Here is a 21,992-nt window from a genome sequence, read left to right on the forward strand (position 1 = left end):
AAGTTGGAAAAAAATGTGCTAATTTTCCCGGCAATGATGGGCAAATCGGCCGATCGTTTTTCCGATAAAAAATCTGTGCATGAGCAGTGACCTGCAAAAAGAAGAAAAAGAATAGGAATATTTGACATGAAAAAGTATTGCATTTGCAACAATGTATCTATTTGTATCCGATGAAAAACATCTGTATCTGAAATGGATACAAATGGATACATTGTTGCAACCGCAATACTTTTTCGTGTCAAATAAAATAGCGGAGCTCTCTGCAAGGGACAGAAGTAATTAAATGCCGGCTGTAGACGGGACAAAAATCGGCCGATTTTTTTTTTTTTTTTTTTTTTTTTTTTTTTTTTTTTTTTTTTTTTTTTTACGCCGGTTTTCGACATGTCTAAGGCCTGCATTAGTCTGGTGCATTTTATAAATACTTTCTTACAGTAATTTTGTGTATGGATTTGGATAGAATGGTGCAGGATTAGAAGCCCTGTAAAATTGTACTGCTGTCCACAGCTCTGTTTGAAACCGTCTGCAAATCATAGGATTCAGAGTTGCTGTATTGTTAATACATAAATCGGTAAAGGCTTGGACTTATTGCTTTTTACACATTTGGCAAATAGGTTCTAAGGGCATGGCTTTTTGGGTGTTTTTAGTTTTGAATCAGAAATATTCGTTGTCTATAAGGCAGATCAGGTGTGTGATGATGTGATGTTCTACAATGCAGACTTGCCATATAGAGGCATCTTACAGTGCCTTGAAAAAGTATTCATAGCTCTTGAAAGTTTTCGCATTTTGTCATGTTACAACCAAAAACGTAAATGTATTTTATTGGGATTTTATGTGATAGACCAACACAAAACAGCACATAATTGTGAAGTGGAAGGAAATGATAAATGGTTTTCAACATTTTTTACAAATATCTGAAAAGTGTGGCGTGTATTTGTATTCAGCCCCTCTGAGTCAATACTTTGTAGAACCACCTTTTGCTGCAATTTACAGCTGCAAGTCTTTTTGGGTATGTCTCTACCAGCTTTGCACATCTAGAGAGTGAAGTTTTTGTCCATTCTTCTTTGCTCTGTCAGATTGGATGGAGATAGTCTGTGAACAGCAATTTTCAAGTCTTGCCACAGATTCTCAATTAGAATGGACCAGTCAAAGTCCAGACCCAAATCCAACACATGAATATGCTTTGCTCTTAACCATTCCATTGTAGCTCTGGCAGTATGTTTAGGGTCGTTTTCCTGCTGGAAGGTGAACCTCCACCCCAGTCTCAATTATTTTGCATACTCTAACAGGTTTTCTTCTAAGATTGTCCTGTATTTGGCTCCATCCATCTTCACATCAACAAAGAGAGGGCGCACAGGCCTAGTGCATTACCATAAAAAATGTTTAATAAGAAATAAAGATATGAGGAAGAGGACTTGCCTCTTCCTCAGAGTCACAGTGGCTCTGAGGAAGAGGCAAGTCCTCGAAACGCGTCAACCTTTTGGATGTCTAAACTCCCTATCGCGGACTGTTACTCAGCGCGGTGTTGACCCAGCTGTTCTTTTATGATGTGCCTTGACTTTATTGTCGTTTGTGAGTACAACACCTACTTTATTTCTTATTAAACATTTTTTATGGTAATGCACTAGGCCTGTGCGCCCTCTCTTTGTTCTTTCTCCATTCAGTATATTTGGATTCCCCCGGTCCATTTGAGGGCAGCAAGGTGTGCATGTTCCAGGACATTCTTAATGTGGTTGTAGCCTGCATCCCCAAGCGCAGGAGCATTTGTGTTTGCTGGTTCTTTGTTCATCTTCACATCAACTCTGACCAGCTTCCCTGTCCCTGCTGAAGAAAAGCATCCCCACAACATAATAACGTCACCACTTTGTTTCACGGGAATGGTGTGTTCAGGGTGATGTGCAGTGTTAGTTTTCTGTCACGCATAGTATTTTGCATTTAGGCCAAAAAGTTCAATTTTGGTCTCATCTGACCAGAGCATCTTCTTCCACATGTTTGCTCTGTCCCCCACATGGCTTCTCGAAAAACTGAAAATGGGACATCTTATGGCTTTCTTTCAACAATGGCTTTCTTCTTGCCACTCTTCCATAAAGGCCAGTTTTGTGGAGGGCACAACTAATAGTTATCTTGTGGAAAGATTCTCCGACCTGAGCTGTGGATCTTTGCAGCTCTTCCAGAGTTACCATGGGCCTCTAGGCTGCTTCTCTGATTAATGCTGTCCTTACCTAGCCTGTCAGTTTCAGTGGATGGCCATGTCTTGGTAGAATTTCAGTTGTGCCATACTCTTTCCATTTTTGGATGATGGATTGAACAGTGCTCCGTGATACGTTCAAAGCTTGGGATATTGTTTTATAACCTAACTCTGCTTTAAACTTATCCACAACTTTATCCCTGACCTGTCTGATGTGTTCCTTGGCCTTCATGATGCTGTTTGTTCACTAATGTTCTCTAACAAACCTCTGAGGGCTTCACAGAACAGCTGTATTGATACTGAGATTAAATTATACACAGATGGACTTCTAATTAGGTGACTTCTGAAGACAATTGGTTCCACTAGATTTTAGGTAGGGGTATCAGAGTAAAGGGGGCTGACTACAAATGCACGCCAAACTTTTCAGATATTTATTTGTAAAAAATGTTGAAAACCATTTATCATCTTCCTTCCACCTCTCAATTATGTGCCACTTTGTGTTGGTCTATCACACAAAATCTCAATAAAATACATTTACTTATGTGGTTGTAACATGCCAAAATGTGGAAAATTTCAAGGGGTATGAATACTTTTTCAAGGCACTGTATGTATTGCACAAAACTTACAAGTGGTGCTTGCTCTGCTACTTTAAGCGATGAGTGGATAACAGATATATATATATTATAATCTCATTTGAGTTCAAGTGTTCATCCTTTTTTCTCTCTGCATTGAAATAATGCAAATGCAGGAACACTAATTCATGTATGTCTTCATGTGACAGGAACAGGATACCTTTTATGTTCTGCACTTTTTCTCTAACCAGGTAGATCCTCCTCCAAAGATGCTACTTGTGTTGTTTTTTTTTAACCACATCCTGACCGCCCTATAGCTGATATACTGCTACAGTGCTACAGGGCGGCAGGGGTGCGCAAAATCACGTGTGTATGTATGTATATGTACGTGTATGTATATGTACGTGTATGTATATGTGTGTGTGTGTGTGTGTGTGTGTATATATATATATATATATATATATATATATATGTATATATATATATATATATATATATATATAATATAGTGAAGGTAATAAGTATTTGATCCCCTGCTGATTTTGAATGTTTGCCCACTCACAAAGAAATGATCAGTCTAAAAATGGAATGGTAGGTGTATTGTAACACTGAGAGACAGAATAGCAACAAAGCATTCAGAAGAAATGCATGTCTAACAAATTATACACTGATTTGCATGTTCATGAGGGAAATAAGTATTTGATCCCCTTCACAAAACATGACTTAGTACTTGGTGACAAATCCCTTGTTGGCAATCACAGAGGTCAGATGTTTCCTGTAGTTGGCCACCAGGTTTGCACACATCTCAGGAGGGATTTTGGCCCACTCCTCTTCGCAGATCCTCGCCAAGTCATTAAGGTTTGGTGGCTGATGTTTGGCAACTCGAACTTTCTGCTCCCTCCACAGATTTTCAGTTGGATTAAGGTCTGGAGACTGGCTAGGCCACTAGCATGATTGTCATGCTGGAACACCCATCCGTGACCCATTTTCAATGCCATGGCTCACCCACGATTTGATGGTACATTGCCCTGTCCATTGTTCCTTTGATGTGGTGCAGTTGTCTTGTCCCCTTAGCAGGAAAACACCCCCAAAGCAGAATGTTTCCACCACCATGTTTGACAGTTGGGATGGTGTTCTTAGAGTCATAGGCAGCATTCCTCCTCCTCCAAACACGGCGAGTTGAGTTGATGCCAAAGAGCTCGATTTCGGTCTCATCTGACCACAACACTTTCAACCAGTCCTCCTCTGCATCATTCAGATGTTCAGTGGCAAACTTCAGACGGGCCTGGACATGTGCTTTCTTGAGCAGAGGGACCTTGTGGGCACTGCAGAATTTCAATCCTTGTCGGCGTAGTGTGTTACCAATTGTTTTCTTGGTGACTGTGGTCCCAGCTGCCTGTAGATCATTGACAAGATCCTCACGTGTAGTTCTGGGATGATTCCTCACTGTTCTCATGATCATTGACACTCCACGAGGGGAGATCTTGCATGGTGCACCAGACCTAAGGAGACTGACCGTTGTTTTGTGTTTCTTCCATTTGCAAATGATTGCACCAACCGTTGTCACCTTCTCACCAAGCTGCTTGGCAATAGTTTGTAGCCCAGTCCAGCCTTCTGTAGGTTTACAATCTTGTCCCTGACATCCTTGGACAGCTCTTTGGTCTTTGCCATGGTGGAGAGTTTGGAATCTGATTGTTTGATTGCTCCTGTGGACAGGTGTCTCTTGTACAGGTAACAAAATGAGATTAGTAGCACTCCCTTTAAGAGACTGCTTCTAATCTCAGCTTGTTACCTGTATGAAAGACACCTGGTAGCCAGAAATCCTGCTGAATGATAGGGGATGAAATGCTTATTTCCCTCATGAACATGCAGATCAGTGCATAATTTCTTAGATATGCATATTTTGAATTTTTTGTTGCCGTTCTGTCTCTGTATTACAATACACCTACCATTCGATTTTCAGACTGATCACTTCTTTGTGAGTGGGCAAACATTCAAAATCAGCAGGGGATCAAATACTTATTTCCTTCACTGTGTGTGTGTATGTATATAAATATATATGTATGTGTGTGTATATGTGTGTATATACCCGTGTCGCCAGCTGCGGCTGTCAGTCACCGGGTCCCGGCCAGTGATTACAGAGCATCTCCAACAGGGAGGAGGACTGCTTTGTTTACTAACAGCCCTCTCTGTCGGCTCGGGCACACTGCGCTGGATGGCTGTGCACAGCACTGCCATCCAGAGCAGTTTGCTTACAGTGGAGCACCAACACACCGCCCCCCAGTAAAACACTCCCAGCACACAGGTAACCCTTTGATTGCCCTTCATGTTAACCTCTTCCTGCCCAGTGCCATTAGTGCAGTGTCAGTGCTTTTTATTTTTTTTTTAGCACTGATTACTGTTTTGGTGTCACTGGGGATGTCAGTGACACCATGTCAGACCCCCCCCCCCGGGTCAGAATGCCTGCCGCAGTCCCATTATAAGTCGTTGATCACTGCCATTACTGGTAAACAAAAAACATTCCGGTATCTAAGCTGCCATTTGTAAACGCTATAACTTTCTTGTAAACCAATTCAGTTCATTTTTAGCAAAGACATGTAGCAGAAACATTTTTTTACTGGACATGTTTAATAGCAAAAAGTCAAAAATATTGTTTTTTTTTCTCGAAATTCTGTTTTGGTTTTTTTTATAGTGCAAAAAATTAAAAACCACACAGGCGATCAAATACCACCAAAAGAAAGCTCAATTCGTTGGAAAAAAGGACGTAAATTTAATTTGGGTGCAGTGTTACATGACCACGCTATTGTCAGTAAAAGTAACGCAGAGCTGTAACGCAAAAAATGGCCTGGTCAGGAAGGGGGTTAAATCCTCAGGAGGTCAAGTGGTTAATGTATCCCTCAATATGCTTGTATGAAAATTGTAAGTTTGTAGATAAAAGCAGTAGTAAACCTCCAGAAAAAATAGAAATAAGTGGGTCCCCTGCCAGTTTTTGACATAATGTGCTAGTATGCACTGCATACTAGTACTTTATGACAGACTTGCCTGCAAATGGAGCCCTTCATCGCAGTGCTGTCATGGCTTTCCTACGCTTCCATCTTCATTCGGTCTTCTTGTCGGGTTCGAGGGCTCTTGCTGTTTGAAAGGCCGGGGCCATGATGAAGTCACACCCACACGTGCTGCAACAGCGATCTGCATTGCGCAGCATACTGTATGCCCTGAATTCGGAGTGTCATTGCACATGCATGCGTGACATCTTCAGCTGTTGCAGATGTGAATATCACTTAAAAGGTGCACGTTTAGGAGATATTACTTGTACCTACAGGTAAGCTGAATTGTAAGTTTACCTGTAGGTACAAGTTTAAATACAGACTTTTCTACAGATTTAATGCCTAACACTAGTGTTGCACCGTTTTTTTTTTATCAGTGTGTGTATGAGTACCGATACTTGTGCTCAAGTACTTACCAATACCAATACCTTTGCAGTGCGATTTCAGCCCAATTAAAATGAATGGGCTCAAATGCACTGCAAAGAATTGCTTGCGATTTGAACAAGAATGCGGTGAGATTCCTGTCCGAATCACATGCAGTTTCCCTGTGGGGGCAAGCGCGCCGCACCCGCAGGGAAATCACATGTCATTTGGACAGAAATCGCACTGCATTACTTTTCAAATCACATTTTTTTTTTTTTTTTTTTTTGCAGTGCAGTTTTAGCCCATTCATTTTTTGTGTGTTCAAATAGCAGCGCAAAGGTATCTGTTTCAAGTATCGGAGCGTTTGCATGGGTGTGAGTACTCCTGCAAATGCTTCGTATCTGCACCAATACTGGTGTCGGTGCAACCCTACCACAAAAAGTACCTTTCTGACACCAACTTGTTTATATACAGTATATGTTCTTTCTGAATTCTTTACTATTTTGGATGTTGTATTTCAATTTCTATTCACATTTAATAATGGAACTGTTGACAATTCCAGCATTGATACTGTGGTGCACCTGTAGTGTTCTGCATGCAGCTGTTTGGTTACCGGTTACATAAGGAGCAATAAAGACCTCTTCCTACAATGGCTGATCATTGCACTATCAATTGCCCAGGGTTTGCAGTGTAAAACTGAAGGATCTGCCTCTATTTTCTGCCTTGGCAGCTGTGTAGAAAAGACAAATGGCTTGACTGATAAGGTATAGTTTGATTTCTAATAATATCCAGATATTTTAAAGTAAAACTCTAGAGGTTTGCAGTACTTGGTTCAGTCCACTATGTTCCTATGTGATTCCACTTTAGTGAGACCTTCTGCCTTCAGAACTTTTCTTGTTACAATTACTTGACAACTGGACCTGAACATTTTCTTTCTTTCCATACATAGGCAAGATTCACATAAAATGAATACCGATTGACAATCTTTCCTTCCTACTTGTCAGCATTTAACATAGCCAAAGGCCTAATTTGAGTAATGTTTCTTTGTAATTGCTTTTGGTGTGTTTTGGTTGTGAATCATTTTACTGCCTAGGGGTTTTTAGATGACTAACTTGGATAGTATGTGCTTGGCTGGACTATCTACAGTGGATATAAAAAGTCTACACACCCCTTTTAAAATGTTAGGTTTCTGTGATGTAAAAAAATGAGACAAAGCTAAATAATTTCAGAACTTTTTCCACCTTGTAATGTAACCTATAAACCGTAAACTCAGTTGAAAAACAAACTGACATCTTTTAGGTGGAGGGAAGTAAAAATAAATGAAAATAATATGGTTGCGTAAGTGTGCACACCCTTAAACTAATACTTTGTTGAAGCACCTTTTGATTTTAATACAGTACTTAGTCTTTTTGGGTATGAGTCTATCAGCATGGAACATCTTGACTTGGCAATATTTGCCCACTCTTCCTTGCAAAAACACTCCAAATTTGTCAGATTGCAAAGGCATCTTCTGTGCACAGCCCCCTTCAGATCACCCCACAGATTTTTGATCAGATTCAGGTCTGGGCTCTGGCTGGGCCATTCCAAAACTTTAATCTTCTTCTGGTGAAGCCATTCCTTTGTTGATTTGAATGTATGCTTTGGGTCGTTGTCATGTGGAAAGATGAAGTTCCTCTTCATGTTCAGCTTTCTAGCAGAAGCCTGAAGGTTTTGTGCCAATATTGACTGGTATTTAGAACTGTTCATAATTCCCTTTACCTTGACTAAGGCCCCAGTTCCAGCTGAAGAAAAACAGCCCCAAAGCATGATGCTGCCACCACCATGCTTCACTGTGGGTATAGTGTTCTTTTGGTGATGTGCAGTGTTGTTTTTGCGCCAAAGATATCTTTTGGAATTGTGGCCAAAAAGTTCAACCTTGGTTTTATCAGACCATAACACATTTTCCCACATGCTTTTGGGAGACTTTAGATGTGTTTTTGCAAAATTTAGCCGAAGTTTTTCGTTGTAAGAAAAGGTTTGCGTCTTGCCACTCTACCCCATAGCCCAGACATATGAAGACTATGGGAAATTGTTGTCACATGTACCACACAGCCAGTACTTGCCAGATATTCCTGCAGCTCCTTTAATGTTGCTGTAGGCCTCTTGGCAGCTTCCCAGACTAGTTTTCTTCGTGTCTTTTCATCAGTTTTAGAGGGAGGTCCAGTTCTTGGTAATGTCACTGTTGCGCCATATTTTCTTCACTTGATAATGACTGTCTTCACTGTGTTCCATGGTATATCTAATGCCTTGGAAATTCTTTTAAATGCTTCTCCTGACTAATACCTTTTAACAATGAGATCCCTCTGATGCTTTGGAAGCTCTCTGCGGACCATGGCTTTTGCTGTAGGATGCGACTAAGAAAATGTCAGGAAACACCTACTAGAACAGCTGAACATTTATTTGGGGTTAATCAGAGGCACTTTAAATGATGGCAGGTGTGTACTGACTCCTATTTAACATGATTTTGAAATTGATTGCCTAATTCTGAACACAGCTACATCCCCAGTTATAAGAGGGTGTGCACACTTATGCAACCACATTATTTTAGTTTTTTATGTTTACTCACCCCCCCCCCCCCCCCCCCAGAAAAAAAAAAAAAAGATTGCAGTTTGTCTTGCAATTGAGTTGTACAGTTTATAGGTCACATTAAAGGTGGAAACATTTCTGAAATGATTTATTTTTGTCTCATTTTTTTACATCACAAACCTGACATTTTAACAGGGATGTGTAGACTTTTTATATCCAGTGTACTTCTCTCTTCTCATTTAGTTATAGAAAATACATTATTCATTGCTAAAAAGGTCTAGCCATTGTGTATTAAAATTGTTTTTTCTTCAAGGTGTCAAACATGATGGGACAATGTGTGATACATGTAGACAGCAGCCGATCATTGGGATCCGTTGGAAGTGCGCCGAATGCACAAACTATGACCTATGCACTATGTGTTATCACGGTGACAAGCATCATCTGAGGCACCGATTTTATCGAATCACTACACCAGGAAGTGAACGGTAACTACAGTTTTTTGAGAGGGTTTTGCACTTAAAGGACAATCACTGGAAAAAACATAGCAAATAAATACTATCGCATATACAATTGCTATACAAGCCATATTCTAAATTAATTTTAATAAAAATTACCTTTCCTTTTTCTCTGCAGCCGTTGTAATTTTCTGTAAAATTCAATGCATTTTGGCAACCTGGAGGACTTCTGTAGGCAGTTGGTATACAGAACTTCTCTAGAAATGTTGTTTCTTGCTTTGTGATTGGCTTACTGATTTTCCCTGAACTCTGCAGTAAGATGCAAGTCAGATTTTAGGCATTCTCTGCAATAAAAAAAAAATCCATACTTGGTGGGATACTCTCAAAGGGTTAATTACTGTACTTTTATAAGGATGCATACATTTCAACTTTCCTAGATAGAATATTGCAAATGCATCAGCTTAATAATGAAAAAGTCACTCCCATTCACACTGCAAATGGTGTTCCTTCAGGGCTGGTTCACACCCCAAATAGTACAGGAACACATTCCTGTGTGTGTCACATGCGATCCAGGCGCTCTTCGATTTCAGCACATTCATTTGAATAGGTTGAGATCGCATCGGACCACAACTAAAGTAGTGCATTAACAATTTTATAAAATGCAGAGTAGCCAGATGGCATGGTACTTCTGTACTATGCGATCCAGTGCAGGCAGACACACTGCATTTGCGACCTGTGTGTTGTGCAGTGTGTTTTGAACGTGGTGCGGGAAATGCAGGCAGAACTTTGGTTTCCTGAGATGTGTTCTGGTGTGAACTGGCCCTTAGAGCACAAGCTGGTAGGAATCTGCTCCAAAGTTTAAAATACTTGCAAAGTACATAGATCACCAGGAGGGGATTTTTTTTTTCTTAACAAAAGTGGAGTTACTTTTTAAATGGTTTCCCCACACTCCTTTAGTGCAGGCAACCTTGTCAGATATCTATCACTTTTGTCATTCCTGCAATCTCCAGTGTGCACTCCTGACCACAACTGCAGAGCTCTTGTAACACAAACATCCTCTTTACCTCTCTGCATGCTTAGTTGTGGTATGATTCATTTCCATGGGTAGGCCATACTTCTAGTGGAGCCAGCTTCTGTCCTCTTATTGCATACTCCCAACAATCAATGCTCTGTGCTGTATTCCCTTATTTTGCTGCACCTACTGTTAGATTCTCTATAATATAAATTAAATTAAACATGCGACAAGGGCAACTGGAAAGCCTTCATAAAGGCCACATTAGGTGTGTAAATCCAGTTATTCAAATGCAGAGATTGCCCAAACAAAGTCCCTAAAGAAATGTAAGAAATTAGCGGACCGTTTTATTATGAGATATAAGTTTTGGGTAGACTGGTCTGCTGAATTTTAGGCAGGTGTGGTATGTGTTAACAGAGCTTTCTGTGCTAAGCAGAGGATTAAAGCGGAACTACACTTCATTTGAGCACCAAAAACACAATTTAATTGATTTTTATTATTCAATGCAAACTCGCTGATCCATCCATGTCTCTATACTGAATTTTGCTGAGAAATCACTTTGAAAAACACCCCCTAGCATTTCTGGTCCCCATTTTGAATAAAAGCAGATAATGCAAGTAGCAATTATGTTCTGGAATCCATCTGCCCTTAGCTCAGGCATGCTGGCAGGAGGGTGTGCTTAGAAAACACCCTCTTCTCCTTAAAACTCCTGGGATGTATGACCTCATTTTCCTAGGCATGGAAACCAGGAAGCAACTGAAGGAATGTAACAAAAAAAAGTTTAAAAGAAGTAAATATATTATATATCTGATCTGTTTACTAATGCTGCCAGCAGGATTAAAATCGTATTGGTTGAGAGAGTGAAGTTCTGCTTTACATGGTACTGTTTTCTTAAGATTAGCTTCAACCTTTATCCAGGTTCTCTTTTCCTTTTGCAGACTGTTTCTAAAGCATAGGCTATTTGGGCATTATACAGAAACATTTAGAGCAGTGTTTCTCAAGAAATGGGTCGTGACCAGGGGTGGACTGGGCTATGGGGCAAATGCCCCCCAGGCCTCTCTAATGCCCCTACCACCACCCTAGACTTTGAGACACTTATCAAGAGCACGAGGCATCCCCAGTTTTCCCATTCGTTCTAATTAATTTGGTATGTTTCAATTGCCATTTATTTTATTGGGTGTTTACCTCAGCAGCTCTTTCATTTTCACTAACGCTATGATTACTGCACTATCCATTTTGGAAAGAAGCTGTTTGTTTACTGCATATACATTGTAGCATACTGCACAAGTTGTTTTGCTGAAAAAAATTATAATGTTTCTGAAATTAAATTATTCTTGGCTCGTGTTTTAATGACCAAGGACAAATGTGGGTCCTGAGGTTCCACAGTTTGAGAACCACTGATTTAGAGCATATTTACTTCATATCCAATTTATTTTTAAATTTTGGTTTTGTACCCTCTCTCCTCACTGTTCCTGTTGCTCTCTCCTTGTTGCATCTCTTTAACTGGTAGGGATGCTCTAACTGCTGTGAGTAAGATGTTATTCTTTCAGACCTTTATCTTAATGAAGCAATCTCTTCTATCTAATGTATTACTGTAAAACCAGCTTGCATACACAACATACCTTCTCCAAAGTGATGGTAAACCTACTGTCAGAGGTGACTATTGCAGATAATGGAATTTCTATGTTTATCACATAAAATATTTATTTTGCATTCATTAAATCATGCAAACTGCAAAGCTGAACCTTAGGAAGAGCGTCAGGACTGCGTGTTTCAGGGAGAAATGTTATATTGTATTGTTAGGGTCATATATGCAAGTGACCTATCTCTTCTCCAATATTTAAAATTTTAGGACCTGAAACAAAGATAGAGGATCTCATTAACGTGGTCACTGTGCAGTGCTATACCTCTTTTTTATCGCCCGATGCTTGGGACATGTAGTTCCGGGCGCCTGGCAGGTAGTTTTTATTTACGTTTAGCCCTGCTGTGGGCGTCACCTGTCAGGTGGAAGCATTCGGGCGCCCGATTGCGTCCACACAGCACCAGCCTCCTCAACCCACTATGCCCCCCCTCCGTCTGTTTTATGTCCCAGGGTACGCTTGCCCATTTGTGGGCCCAGGACTGGTTCCATCGGTGCCGGTATAGGGGAATGAGGAGAGCGGATAGAAAAAACAGCTCTGGCAGCAAAAGTAATAAAGGATAAGCCGGACACTCCCCTTCCCTGACAAGCAGCCAATCGGTGCTCATGACACTGCAAGGTCTCCCCCCTCCCTGGTAGTCCCTAGGTGCAGGGCTGGAGACAGGCAGGGAGGGGAGAAGGAGATAAGCAGCTCAATGTTAAAAATATTAAACATTTAAGTTGCTGTAAAGCCCCTTTTTGTTTTTAAAAGCCCCAGACATTACTAACAGAACCTCAGATTTAAATACTGTTTTGGTTAAAATGTATTTTTTTTATCAGGACAAGTAGATTGACTGTGTATCCTTTTCTGCTCTATCTGGAATGAAACACAATGTTTTGTCTAGTGTTGGTCTTTAATCATCAATTGGACATTCTTCCTTTTAACCCTCAGTGTGCTTTTGGAATCCCGGCGCAAGTCAAAGAAGATAACAGCACGGGGAATTTTTGCTGGTGCTAGAGTTGTGCGTGGAGTGGACTGGCAGTGGGAAGACCAAGATGGTGGCAATGGGAGGAGAGGCAAGGTAATAATATTGATACTGAAATATAGAGCATCCCTGAACAACAGGCTTTAGTAAAACTTATGGTTATTGTAATCGATTAAGCTCCAAAGCCATTTCTGCACCTCAGCAGTGGGTCTACTGATTTGGCATTACTTTGCTATTGCTTGGTTGTTATTTGGGGACAAACTATATTTAGTTTGGAGGTATTGACTTATTAAAGAACGTGTAAACTTAACATTTCATATTCTTGATATGTGCCTGCTGTACCATGTACTTGTATGAAAACGTATCCTGTTCACTTTGCTTTGTGTGAAATCCTGGGTGTTCCTGCCAGTCCCTCTGCTTTCCTATATGATACTGACCACACTAGGCTTGATAGCACATTGTGGTCAGTCTTCTGGCTGTTCTGGGAGCTAATCCAATGCTTAGGCTTATGCTGACTCCCTCTCGCCAGCATATCCTTTCACTGGAAAGATCAGTGGACTGATGTTTCTCATGCCTGTGCTCTTTATGCATCTGAGAACAGGGGAAATGTGATCACTTATTTAAAAAAAAAAAAGTATTTATAATTTTTTTTTTTTTTTTTATCAATACAGAAATGTTTTGCCTTTCATTTCTATTTTAAACTGAATGGGTTGTTTTATAAGATGAGAGTTAACATATACTTTTAAAAAAATAATACAGATTACAGTTTAATAAGGAACTTTTTCAAACTGTTTTTATTATGGATCTAGATTACTTTTTTCTTTTTCTCTGATTTTGTCAAGTTTATTATGACACCAGAATTGTTTTGGGTTTTTTTGGGTACAGTGCATGGCAGAATTAGTCACAAATTATATCTAATTTTTTCTTTTTATGTGCTTATGCAATAAAAACTTCACCAGATGAATTAAAACAATTTTTTTTCATGAACTCGAAAAAAAGAATAGGTCAAAAATATCTTATTAAGGAGTCAGGGAGAGGATGGCTACACTGAGCATAAAACTTTATTTGGCCAAACTGCCGCTGATAGCAGCTCTGCTCAGCAGATCAAGACCCTCAATTGTAGGAATGGCAGCAAGTCATGAAAGCTGTAAGTATAAGTGGTATGTCAAAACTGGATGTGATAATGCGAGTTAACTCTGTAGCTGTGCTAAACTGTGAGTCCTCTTTAAAGTGGAATTCATGTCTAGAACTAACTAAGCTTAAAACTGCTCCCACCCTCTTTCTAACACCTATACAAACTACCCAGTAAAGGAAGATGCATATATTTACCTATTCTCAGAGTGTTCGTTCTGGTCAAGTGATGTCCACAACTGCTGCCTTCAGGGGAAAGGAGAGCTCACTGACAACAGATGGAATACCTGAGCGGTGACGTCATTCATAATTATCTACCAGCTGCTACACCAGCAGGGCTCTAATAAGGAAAATTGCAGGGTCTGCATCCCTTTAGACTTTATTTCCTATTGGTAGTATCTCAACAAAAATCAGATTTTTGTTGCAGAGAATGCCTGAAATCTGACTTGTATCTTAGTGCAGACTTCTGAGAAAATCAGTGAGCAAATCACACAAGCATGAAATCATGTTTCTAGGTGTGTTTTGTACACCATCTGTGTACAGAACACCTGCAAATAGCCATATTGCATTGCATTTTACAGAAAATTACAGAGCTGCATATTGAAAAGGGCAGGGTAATTTTTAATAACATTCAATTACAATATTTTGCAATTGTATATGCTGTAGTATTTTATTTATTTTATTCTATATTTCTCCGCGCCCCCCCCCCCCACACCACACAAAAGTGGAGTTACCGTTTAAGCTTCCCCAATGATCATATTACTTTGGGGTTATAAGCAATAACAAAATTACTGCAGACAATGCTTTTTAGGCAATATTGTTTATAAATAAAAAAATATGCAAAATTCTATTATTTCTGCCATCTGAAGGCTAAAATATACAGCCTAACTGCGGACAGAGCTGAGTGCTTCCAGATTTATTCTAAGAGGAAATGAGTGGCTGGGATTTATTGAATTCCTACTATCTTTCAACCTGAATCACCCTCCAGCAGACTTGGGCTCATGGAAGAGCCAGGTGAACCTGAGGACAAATAGGGAAGACGACCACTTGAGGGTCCATAGACGGGATGTGGTGGTTTTACAGTCATCCACTCAAATTCTGCTTAAAGCAGACTTTCATATATATATGACTTGGCGTTGTTCTACTCATTTTGCAGGGTTTTCTTTTGGGGGGGGGGGGGGGGTGAGCAAGTACTCCCCTTTTTTTTTTTTTTTTTTTTGGTGACATAGGCACAGGTGAATAAATTTGACCAGTCCTCATCACATCGCACATCCCTGGGGGCTGCAGAGCACACTCCCCGCAGTCTGCAAAGCCTGCACAGATGCTTCAGCAGCCATATTTAATTTGGGAGCCGACTTGTCACTCTTATCACTCAGCTGCATCTGAGATCGAAGATTGCAGTCTGCCAGCCCATGCATGAGCAGTGGTTTCAGCAGCCATCTTTGATTTGTCATTTCCTGATCACTTAACCAGCTCCCAAATACAAGGAAGGCTGAGGAAACGTCCGGTTGTAGGAAGACAGCTTTGGACTCTTTAGGCTGTTAAATTTGGGTTTTTTTTTTTTTTTCTAAAGTCAGCAGTTGCAGTACTTGTAGCTGCTGACTCCTAATTTTCCTAGATCTGGGTGAAGTCCATCCTTAAGAGGAAAGCCATCTGCTAAATTTGAAAATAAGCTCGTGGCTGGCATTGATTTGGATGGTTAATGAGGTTTGCTAAAACAGTGTTTTTAAAATCCAGCCTAAGGGAGGGTAAGGGTGCAAAATAGCTTAATTTTGTTTATGGTTTTGGTTCTGCTTTGATAAAGCCTAACTTGAACTCATCTCAAACCCCCCCCACCCCCTTTTTTTTTCTTTCTGGCCCTCAAGGATTAAATGCTTGTTATGTCTTTAGAGGTGCCCAGAAAAAGGGTAAATACCTCACTCCTGGCTCCAGCAAGGTCCCTCACTGTCTGTCCTGTAAGCTGCAACCGGCTCTGGTCCCATTTTAACCTTCTCAACTTACAAAACGGTATTGTTCCTGTATTGTATATGATGATGTGAAGGCTCTGCTCACAGAGAAGAGCTTAGGGCCCCAGGACTGAGTATAAGGTCAGTGATAGAGCCTGCACTTTGCACCCTTAGATATAACAAGCATTCAACTCTTGCAGTGAGTCCCCACTGCAAGAATGCATTTTTTCTTTATTTTTATACTCCCTGGAGTTGGACTTTAAGATGAATATTTTATTTATACATACGTAGGTTTGTGTGTATTTTTAATTATTTGAATGTGCAGAGACTGGCTTGATGCTTGAAATAAAAGTGTTCAGAAAGTGTGCTCCTTATGCTGTGTTTTTATATGGCGTAGAATGCATGCCTATTTGTATGAATAGATGATTTCATGCTCAGTGCACTAGCCCAGACTCAACATTTTATTGGTTAGCCACATAATGTTAATTGAAATACAAATTTTCTATCTTTAACAACTGACTTCCCATCAGGATGGAAGAATCAGCATATTCCTTTTCAGTCAACCCTCTGGTTGAGCAAAAAAAAAAAAAAGTAAAATGTATGGGCCTACTTTAGTTCTATAGGTGGTTGCTGTTAACGCTCAAAAGCAGTATAATGTTGCATAACAAGAACCTCCAGGTTCCTCATGTTCTGCTTTCTGTACCTCGCCATTGATCCCAGAAGGGGTGGGAATAGAGCCCACAGCCATATTGTTTGCCTGTTATATATGAAACAGAGCACCTAGAGATCGATTTATGCTAAAAAAAAAAAAAAAAAAGCAAGCATGACATTCAGGCTCTCAGAGGTGTGCCACTTTACTTAAAATTAATGTGTTTAAATTTGTAGCTTTATAACAAACGTTATCACCATCCTCGATGGAAGAGAAACATTCTATACAGTCAGTTCTGTCATTTAAGGAGAAATTGCAGCACCCTGGATGAATATGTGAGTGAGACTCTGAAGTAGAGATGTTTGGAAAAAGGCTATGATGGTGGATTTATAGAGCAAGCAGTGCTGGAATATCTACACTTTAGATATTTACACCATCCTCCTTGAAGAGAAATCCAAATTTATAGTCTTGTATGTACTATGTGGGTCCTTTCTTTCTTTTTAACCAAGTTTTATGACCAGCATTGGTTGTTACGGAGAACTATTAAGTGGCAGTGCTACTCAATGATCCCAAATTGAAGCCTGAGAAATTCCAGAGTGACTAAGGGTGGCATTTCCAAAAACTAGGAATGTGAGAAATGTAGTAGCCCCCAGTAAAGTCCAAGAAAAATGTCACAACGTCAGAGATACTATTCCCTCTTCCTTTTTTTTTTTTTTCTTTTTTTTTTTTTCAATCACTTATGTTTCATCTGTAATCATAAAACAGTGGGTGCACTGGTCTAATACATTATCCTTAGCACATGTCTATTAATGAAGCCTGTGAGAGCAGAAAGGAGGGGAGAGAAGAGCTGCAGACGAGCACAGCCCTGGGTTGATACAGGATTCAGGTAAATGTTTTTGGGGGAGGGGGAGGAGCTAGTGGAAGGTTTTTTTACCTTAACACTCCGGTCACATCGGGTGCGACTTGGCATGCAATTTGCAAATCGTATGTCAAATCACACCCTATTGTTCGCTATTAAAGTGGTCATAACGGTTCGGTTCCGACTTGGTCAGAGCTGCACCGATTTCTAAGTAGTACATGCACTACTTTTGTTGCGATTTGCATAGACATCTATGTCAGATGTCTTGCAAATCACAACTGAAATCAGCAGGTCACCTGATTTTGAAATTGTGCGCCTTTATTGTAAGTCACACGATTTCAAAATTGGCTTTGATGTGACTGGGTGCTTAGGCATAGAATGCAAGATTTTCTCATCAAAACAAGCCTTTAATTCAAGCCTAAATTAATCAGTTGCATGTCTATTAAGAGGAGAGAGAATCTGCATACACATTAAAATAATGTAACACCACAACTCAACAGAAAGGGTCAGACTTTCCTAGTTTCACCAGTGGCATAGTTCACTAATCTCTAATGTAATGCCAGAGATGCATTTACAATTGCCGCTCAACTTCTCTTTGAATACAGCCTAAAAAGGTATTTAATTATGATTTTCCCATCGTTCCATTGCGGTATTCTAAAATTCAGAAACAGTCAAGTTATATTGCCCCCTACAAAAACTTGTGACGCTGGCAAACAGAAAAATTGTAAATCAGCCCATGTATAACACCTAGTGGTGCACCGAAATGAAAATTCTGTTGCCGAAACCAATACCGACAATTCAGAATGCATGTGGCTGAAAACTGAACCAAACTGTCTGCGTATGTGGGGGTGGGGAGGCTTCAAATTAATTTATTTTTTTTCTACTTTCATGTATATTATAATTATATATATTTTAACTTATGATTTTAATGCTATCACATAGGGGACCAATAGTCCCCTTTGTGATAACATATGAGTGACAGGTCCTCTTTGTAGTGGGAATGGGGCAGGAGAGGAGCAGTGTATACAGAGAGGCTCCCTCACTGGCTGCCACTATATGTCGATGCCAATTGCCGTGTTTTTTTTTTTTTTTTTTATATATATAGCTCAGAGAATTAACTGTCACTTTCGGAGCTAAAGGAAACTTTGTTTCTTTTATCTCGGGAAAGACACTAAAAGGAAGCATTGTTTATTTTAACTGGGGGGGGGGGGAATAAAAGAAAACTTTGTTTCTTTTAGCTGGGGGGAAAATGACAGCTAATTTCGGTGCATCCCTAATAACACCTCCTCCACCTAGCATGCCTGTCCATTGCTTGCATACATAGGCTTAGTCACCTCTGGCCATCTGAAACTCTCATCACACCTGCTGCCTGGGTTTGTGGGCATTTGAGACCTTCTCTATTATGCCTGGTTAGTTATCACTATGCAGCACAACATGTCTTCCTAAAGTCGCACAGAGGACAGTCACGCTGTCATGGGTGACCTCAGCCCATACTCACCTCATAGTTCTAGCGGGGTTAACTTCTGCAGAGGGTTTAGAATACCTGTCAGATTTTTATTGTTGTCTGTATCTCTGTCAGGGAGATTCACCCTCTATCAGTCCTGTTTCCTGTTGTCACTAAGAGTGAAACTTTGGGTTGTCACCAGAACAGGAATAGTAAGAAATGTTTCAATTGGGACACCAGTTCTGATGACAGCCAGGAATACCCTTATTGGAAGGGTTTTCCTCTCTCTTCCTGTTGTGGCTATGGGACAGGAAGTGAAGAGAAATCTTCCCACTAGGACCCCAATGGCAAAAAAAAAAACACTGTCACGGGCTATAACTCTTCCTTACTGTATCCAAAATGGAGTAAAAAAAGTTTTGCCTTTTAAATTTACTACACATTGTGTCTGTGTGTCTGATACTCTTAGACCTGTGTATATAATTTGAGGTATAAGTGGGCAGCTTGGCTAGATGCAACAAAATTGCCAGCATGTGCCTAGTGTTCAGTAAATAGGGCGCCTATGTCTAGTGTCAAAATTTAGGTCTTGGATGCGTGCTGTGTCAAAACACTTACACATGGCAAAATGCTGCTAAAAACTTTTCACCTGTGTACTTAATGCAACAAACGTACAAAAGAAAAAGGCAGTTTTGTGATAAACTGATAGGTGGTACACAAAGACCTTTCCCATTGTAATTCGGTATGATTGATTGTCGTCTTACATGCTAGTTTCATATCAAAAGTGAAGAGGTTACTAAAGTTTCAAAAACTCCTGTACAAATTCGAATGTGATGCAATGTATCGCATTGTATTTGTTTTATATTTTTGGACAAAACTGTACTGATTAAATGAAAATCGTATGACCTGGTATTGTACGAGAAAATATTTCTTACTTGCTCCTTCGAATAATTTTGGAAGAAAGCTGTGTACTCGAGTTTTCTAGCCACTGTTTACCAAGCCTAACTTTTAGGACGTTTTTCCATGAAGAAGATATACAATTAAAGTGTACATGCACATTTGCACATATTTTATCTGTTTGAAATGTTGCAAGTACAGATAAATATCTGTTTGTCCTGCCAGAAATGCACACAGCACCCAAATTCCTGCTTCAGCCAACAACACAGTGTTTCTGTTCTAAAATCCAACCCAGTTTTATTGCTGGGCTCCAGAACACTAGTCTGCTGGACTGCAGAACACCCACTCCACTCACCTCACCTCAAGAACTCAGGAATACTTGGCAGGGCTGACAACACTGCTTGGGATTCCAGTGCAGCAGAGGTACTGTGTTGTCATCAAACAAGAGGAAGTTATACAAGCTCACTGGTTTTCTGGTGTATCGACAGGCTTTTTTGTGTAGTTACAGCATTATTTTAAAAAGCAAAACACTGAGAAATTTGTGTGTATTGTAGATATTAACTGATTTTTTTTTGCCCACACAATACTCTTCAAGGGCTGGTTCACTCCATAAAGGGTGCATTTACATGCGCGTTTTTGTGTGTTCCCTTGACAGCCCATTAATTTCAACAAACTGTCAAACGCACGAGAACGTGCAATAAGTGTGGCAGGCACAACTTTTTATTAAGTGTGTCACACCAAATTGGATGGTACTGTTGATTGATGCCCAGGAATGCACCTGTGTTTGCAAAATGCATGGGGGTGCCATTTAAGAACTAATAACAACCTCGCATGTCTGCAGATTGAGGCGAGTTTCCATGCGGTGTGGGAAAATGGCTGTGTTCCTGCATTGCAATTGGTATGGACCGGCCCTCAGGATTCTAATAATTTTCTTTATTTCTGAATCGAAGGACAATTCGTAATATAAAAATGATCTGATCTTTCAGCCCAGACCATTAGATTTTGACATTTTTATTTTGTCACTGATTTTTTTTTTTTTTTATAATCAAGTTTATTAATTTTCCAAAGAACAAAAATTATGGAGAAAAGGCAATAGAAATTAGGTGTCCGCGCTGTACAACATTACAAAAGGAAAGCATGGGTTGGCAAAATACAATCACATAGAAGAATTAAATAGTTATTCTCAGACAAAGGCAAAAAAAAAACACAGCTTAGATATCGATGCTGAAAAAACCTGTACAATACACCACCCAACCGCACAAAAATAAGTAGGAGGAAAAAGAAGCATTTCTTAATAAAACCATAACAAGTATAAATCCAGGGGAGGGGGTGTTAGGTACAGTGATGGCTCCTACAGAAGAAATTAAACCAGGTAACAGGTGTCAAAAGATTTGCCGTCAATTCCAGAAGACTTTGCAATTATGCGTCTGGAATTTTGGAATTTGATCAGTATACAACATTCACCCCCTCCAGACATCTGTAAATTTTTCTTGTTGGCATTTCAATGTATGCACCCAACACTCCACCTCCATAATCCTATTCTACTCCCTCTTCCAATCAGCCAAGGAAGGCCAGACGGCCTGCTTCCAAAATCTAGGGATTTCACTACATTCAGCAAATGTGGGATGACACACTTGATGGAGGAGGGAGAGCCATGAAAAAGATATTGTAAGGAGAAGCAAATAATGGGCCTAAGAGTTATCTTTTAAACCCATGGGGCAATCGAATCCCAAAATGCTTGATGTTAGGGCAGAACCACTAAATATGGAGGAAGGAGCCCCTTTGTCCCCAACCCTCTAGCAGCGCGCATCAGCGGCAGGATAGATCTGAGTCAGGCTTTAGGGAGTTAGATACCACTGAGTCAAAAATTTACTCTTTGAGTACCCATGCTGATGGATATCGTATGGGTCAATGTAATAAGTCTAGAAGTTTGGCAAGGGGAAAATTCCAATTCAAGTTCCTTCTCCCATTCTCGTATGAAGTATGGAACTGACAGGGAGTGGACACTAAGGACCGATTTGTACATATGGGAAAATAAGTGTCTCGAGTCCGGAAATCTAATAAACAGAGATTTGAATTGGGAAAGCGTATCCCTGAACCTCACCCTAGGCACTAACTTGCTAAAGAAGTCTGACAACTGTCGGTACCTCCAGTCCAAAAGTGGGAAGTGTCCATATGAAGCCTGGAGTGTGGACAAGGGTAGCAATTTATCGCAAGGGGCGAATTTCACACAGGATCTATCCTTATCTGACCCCCCCAAGAGCAAAAA

At 40.1% G+C, this 21,992-nt stretch overlaps 1 protein-coding gene across 1 annotated transcript in view; it reads left to right on the forward strand.

Moving 5' to 3' along the window:
* MIB1 (MIB E3 ubiquitin protein ligase 1) overlaps positions 1 to 21,992 on the forward strand; it is a 142,739-nt gene that overhangs the window by 4,247 nt on the left and 116,500 nt on the right. Inside the window, exons 2-3 of the mRNA XM_089678377.1 lie at positions 9,046 to 9,217; positions 12,770 to 12,899. Of these exons, the coding sequence (XP_089534503.1) occupies positions 9,046 to 9,217; positions 12,770 to 12,899 (302 nt within the window). The remainder of the gene's footprint in view (positions 1 to 9,045; positions 9,218 to 12,769; positions 12,900 to 21,992) is intronic.

This window comes from Staurois parvus, unplaced genomic scaffold, assembly GCF_062004578.1.
Source record: "Staurois parvus isolate SC_StPar_1 unplaced genomic scaffold, SC_StPar_1.0 ptg000015l, whole genome shotgun sequence".
Lineage (NCBI taxonomy): Eukaryota > Metazoa > Chordata > Amphibia > Anura > Ranidae > Staurois > Staurois parvus.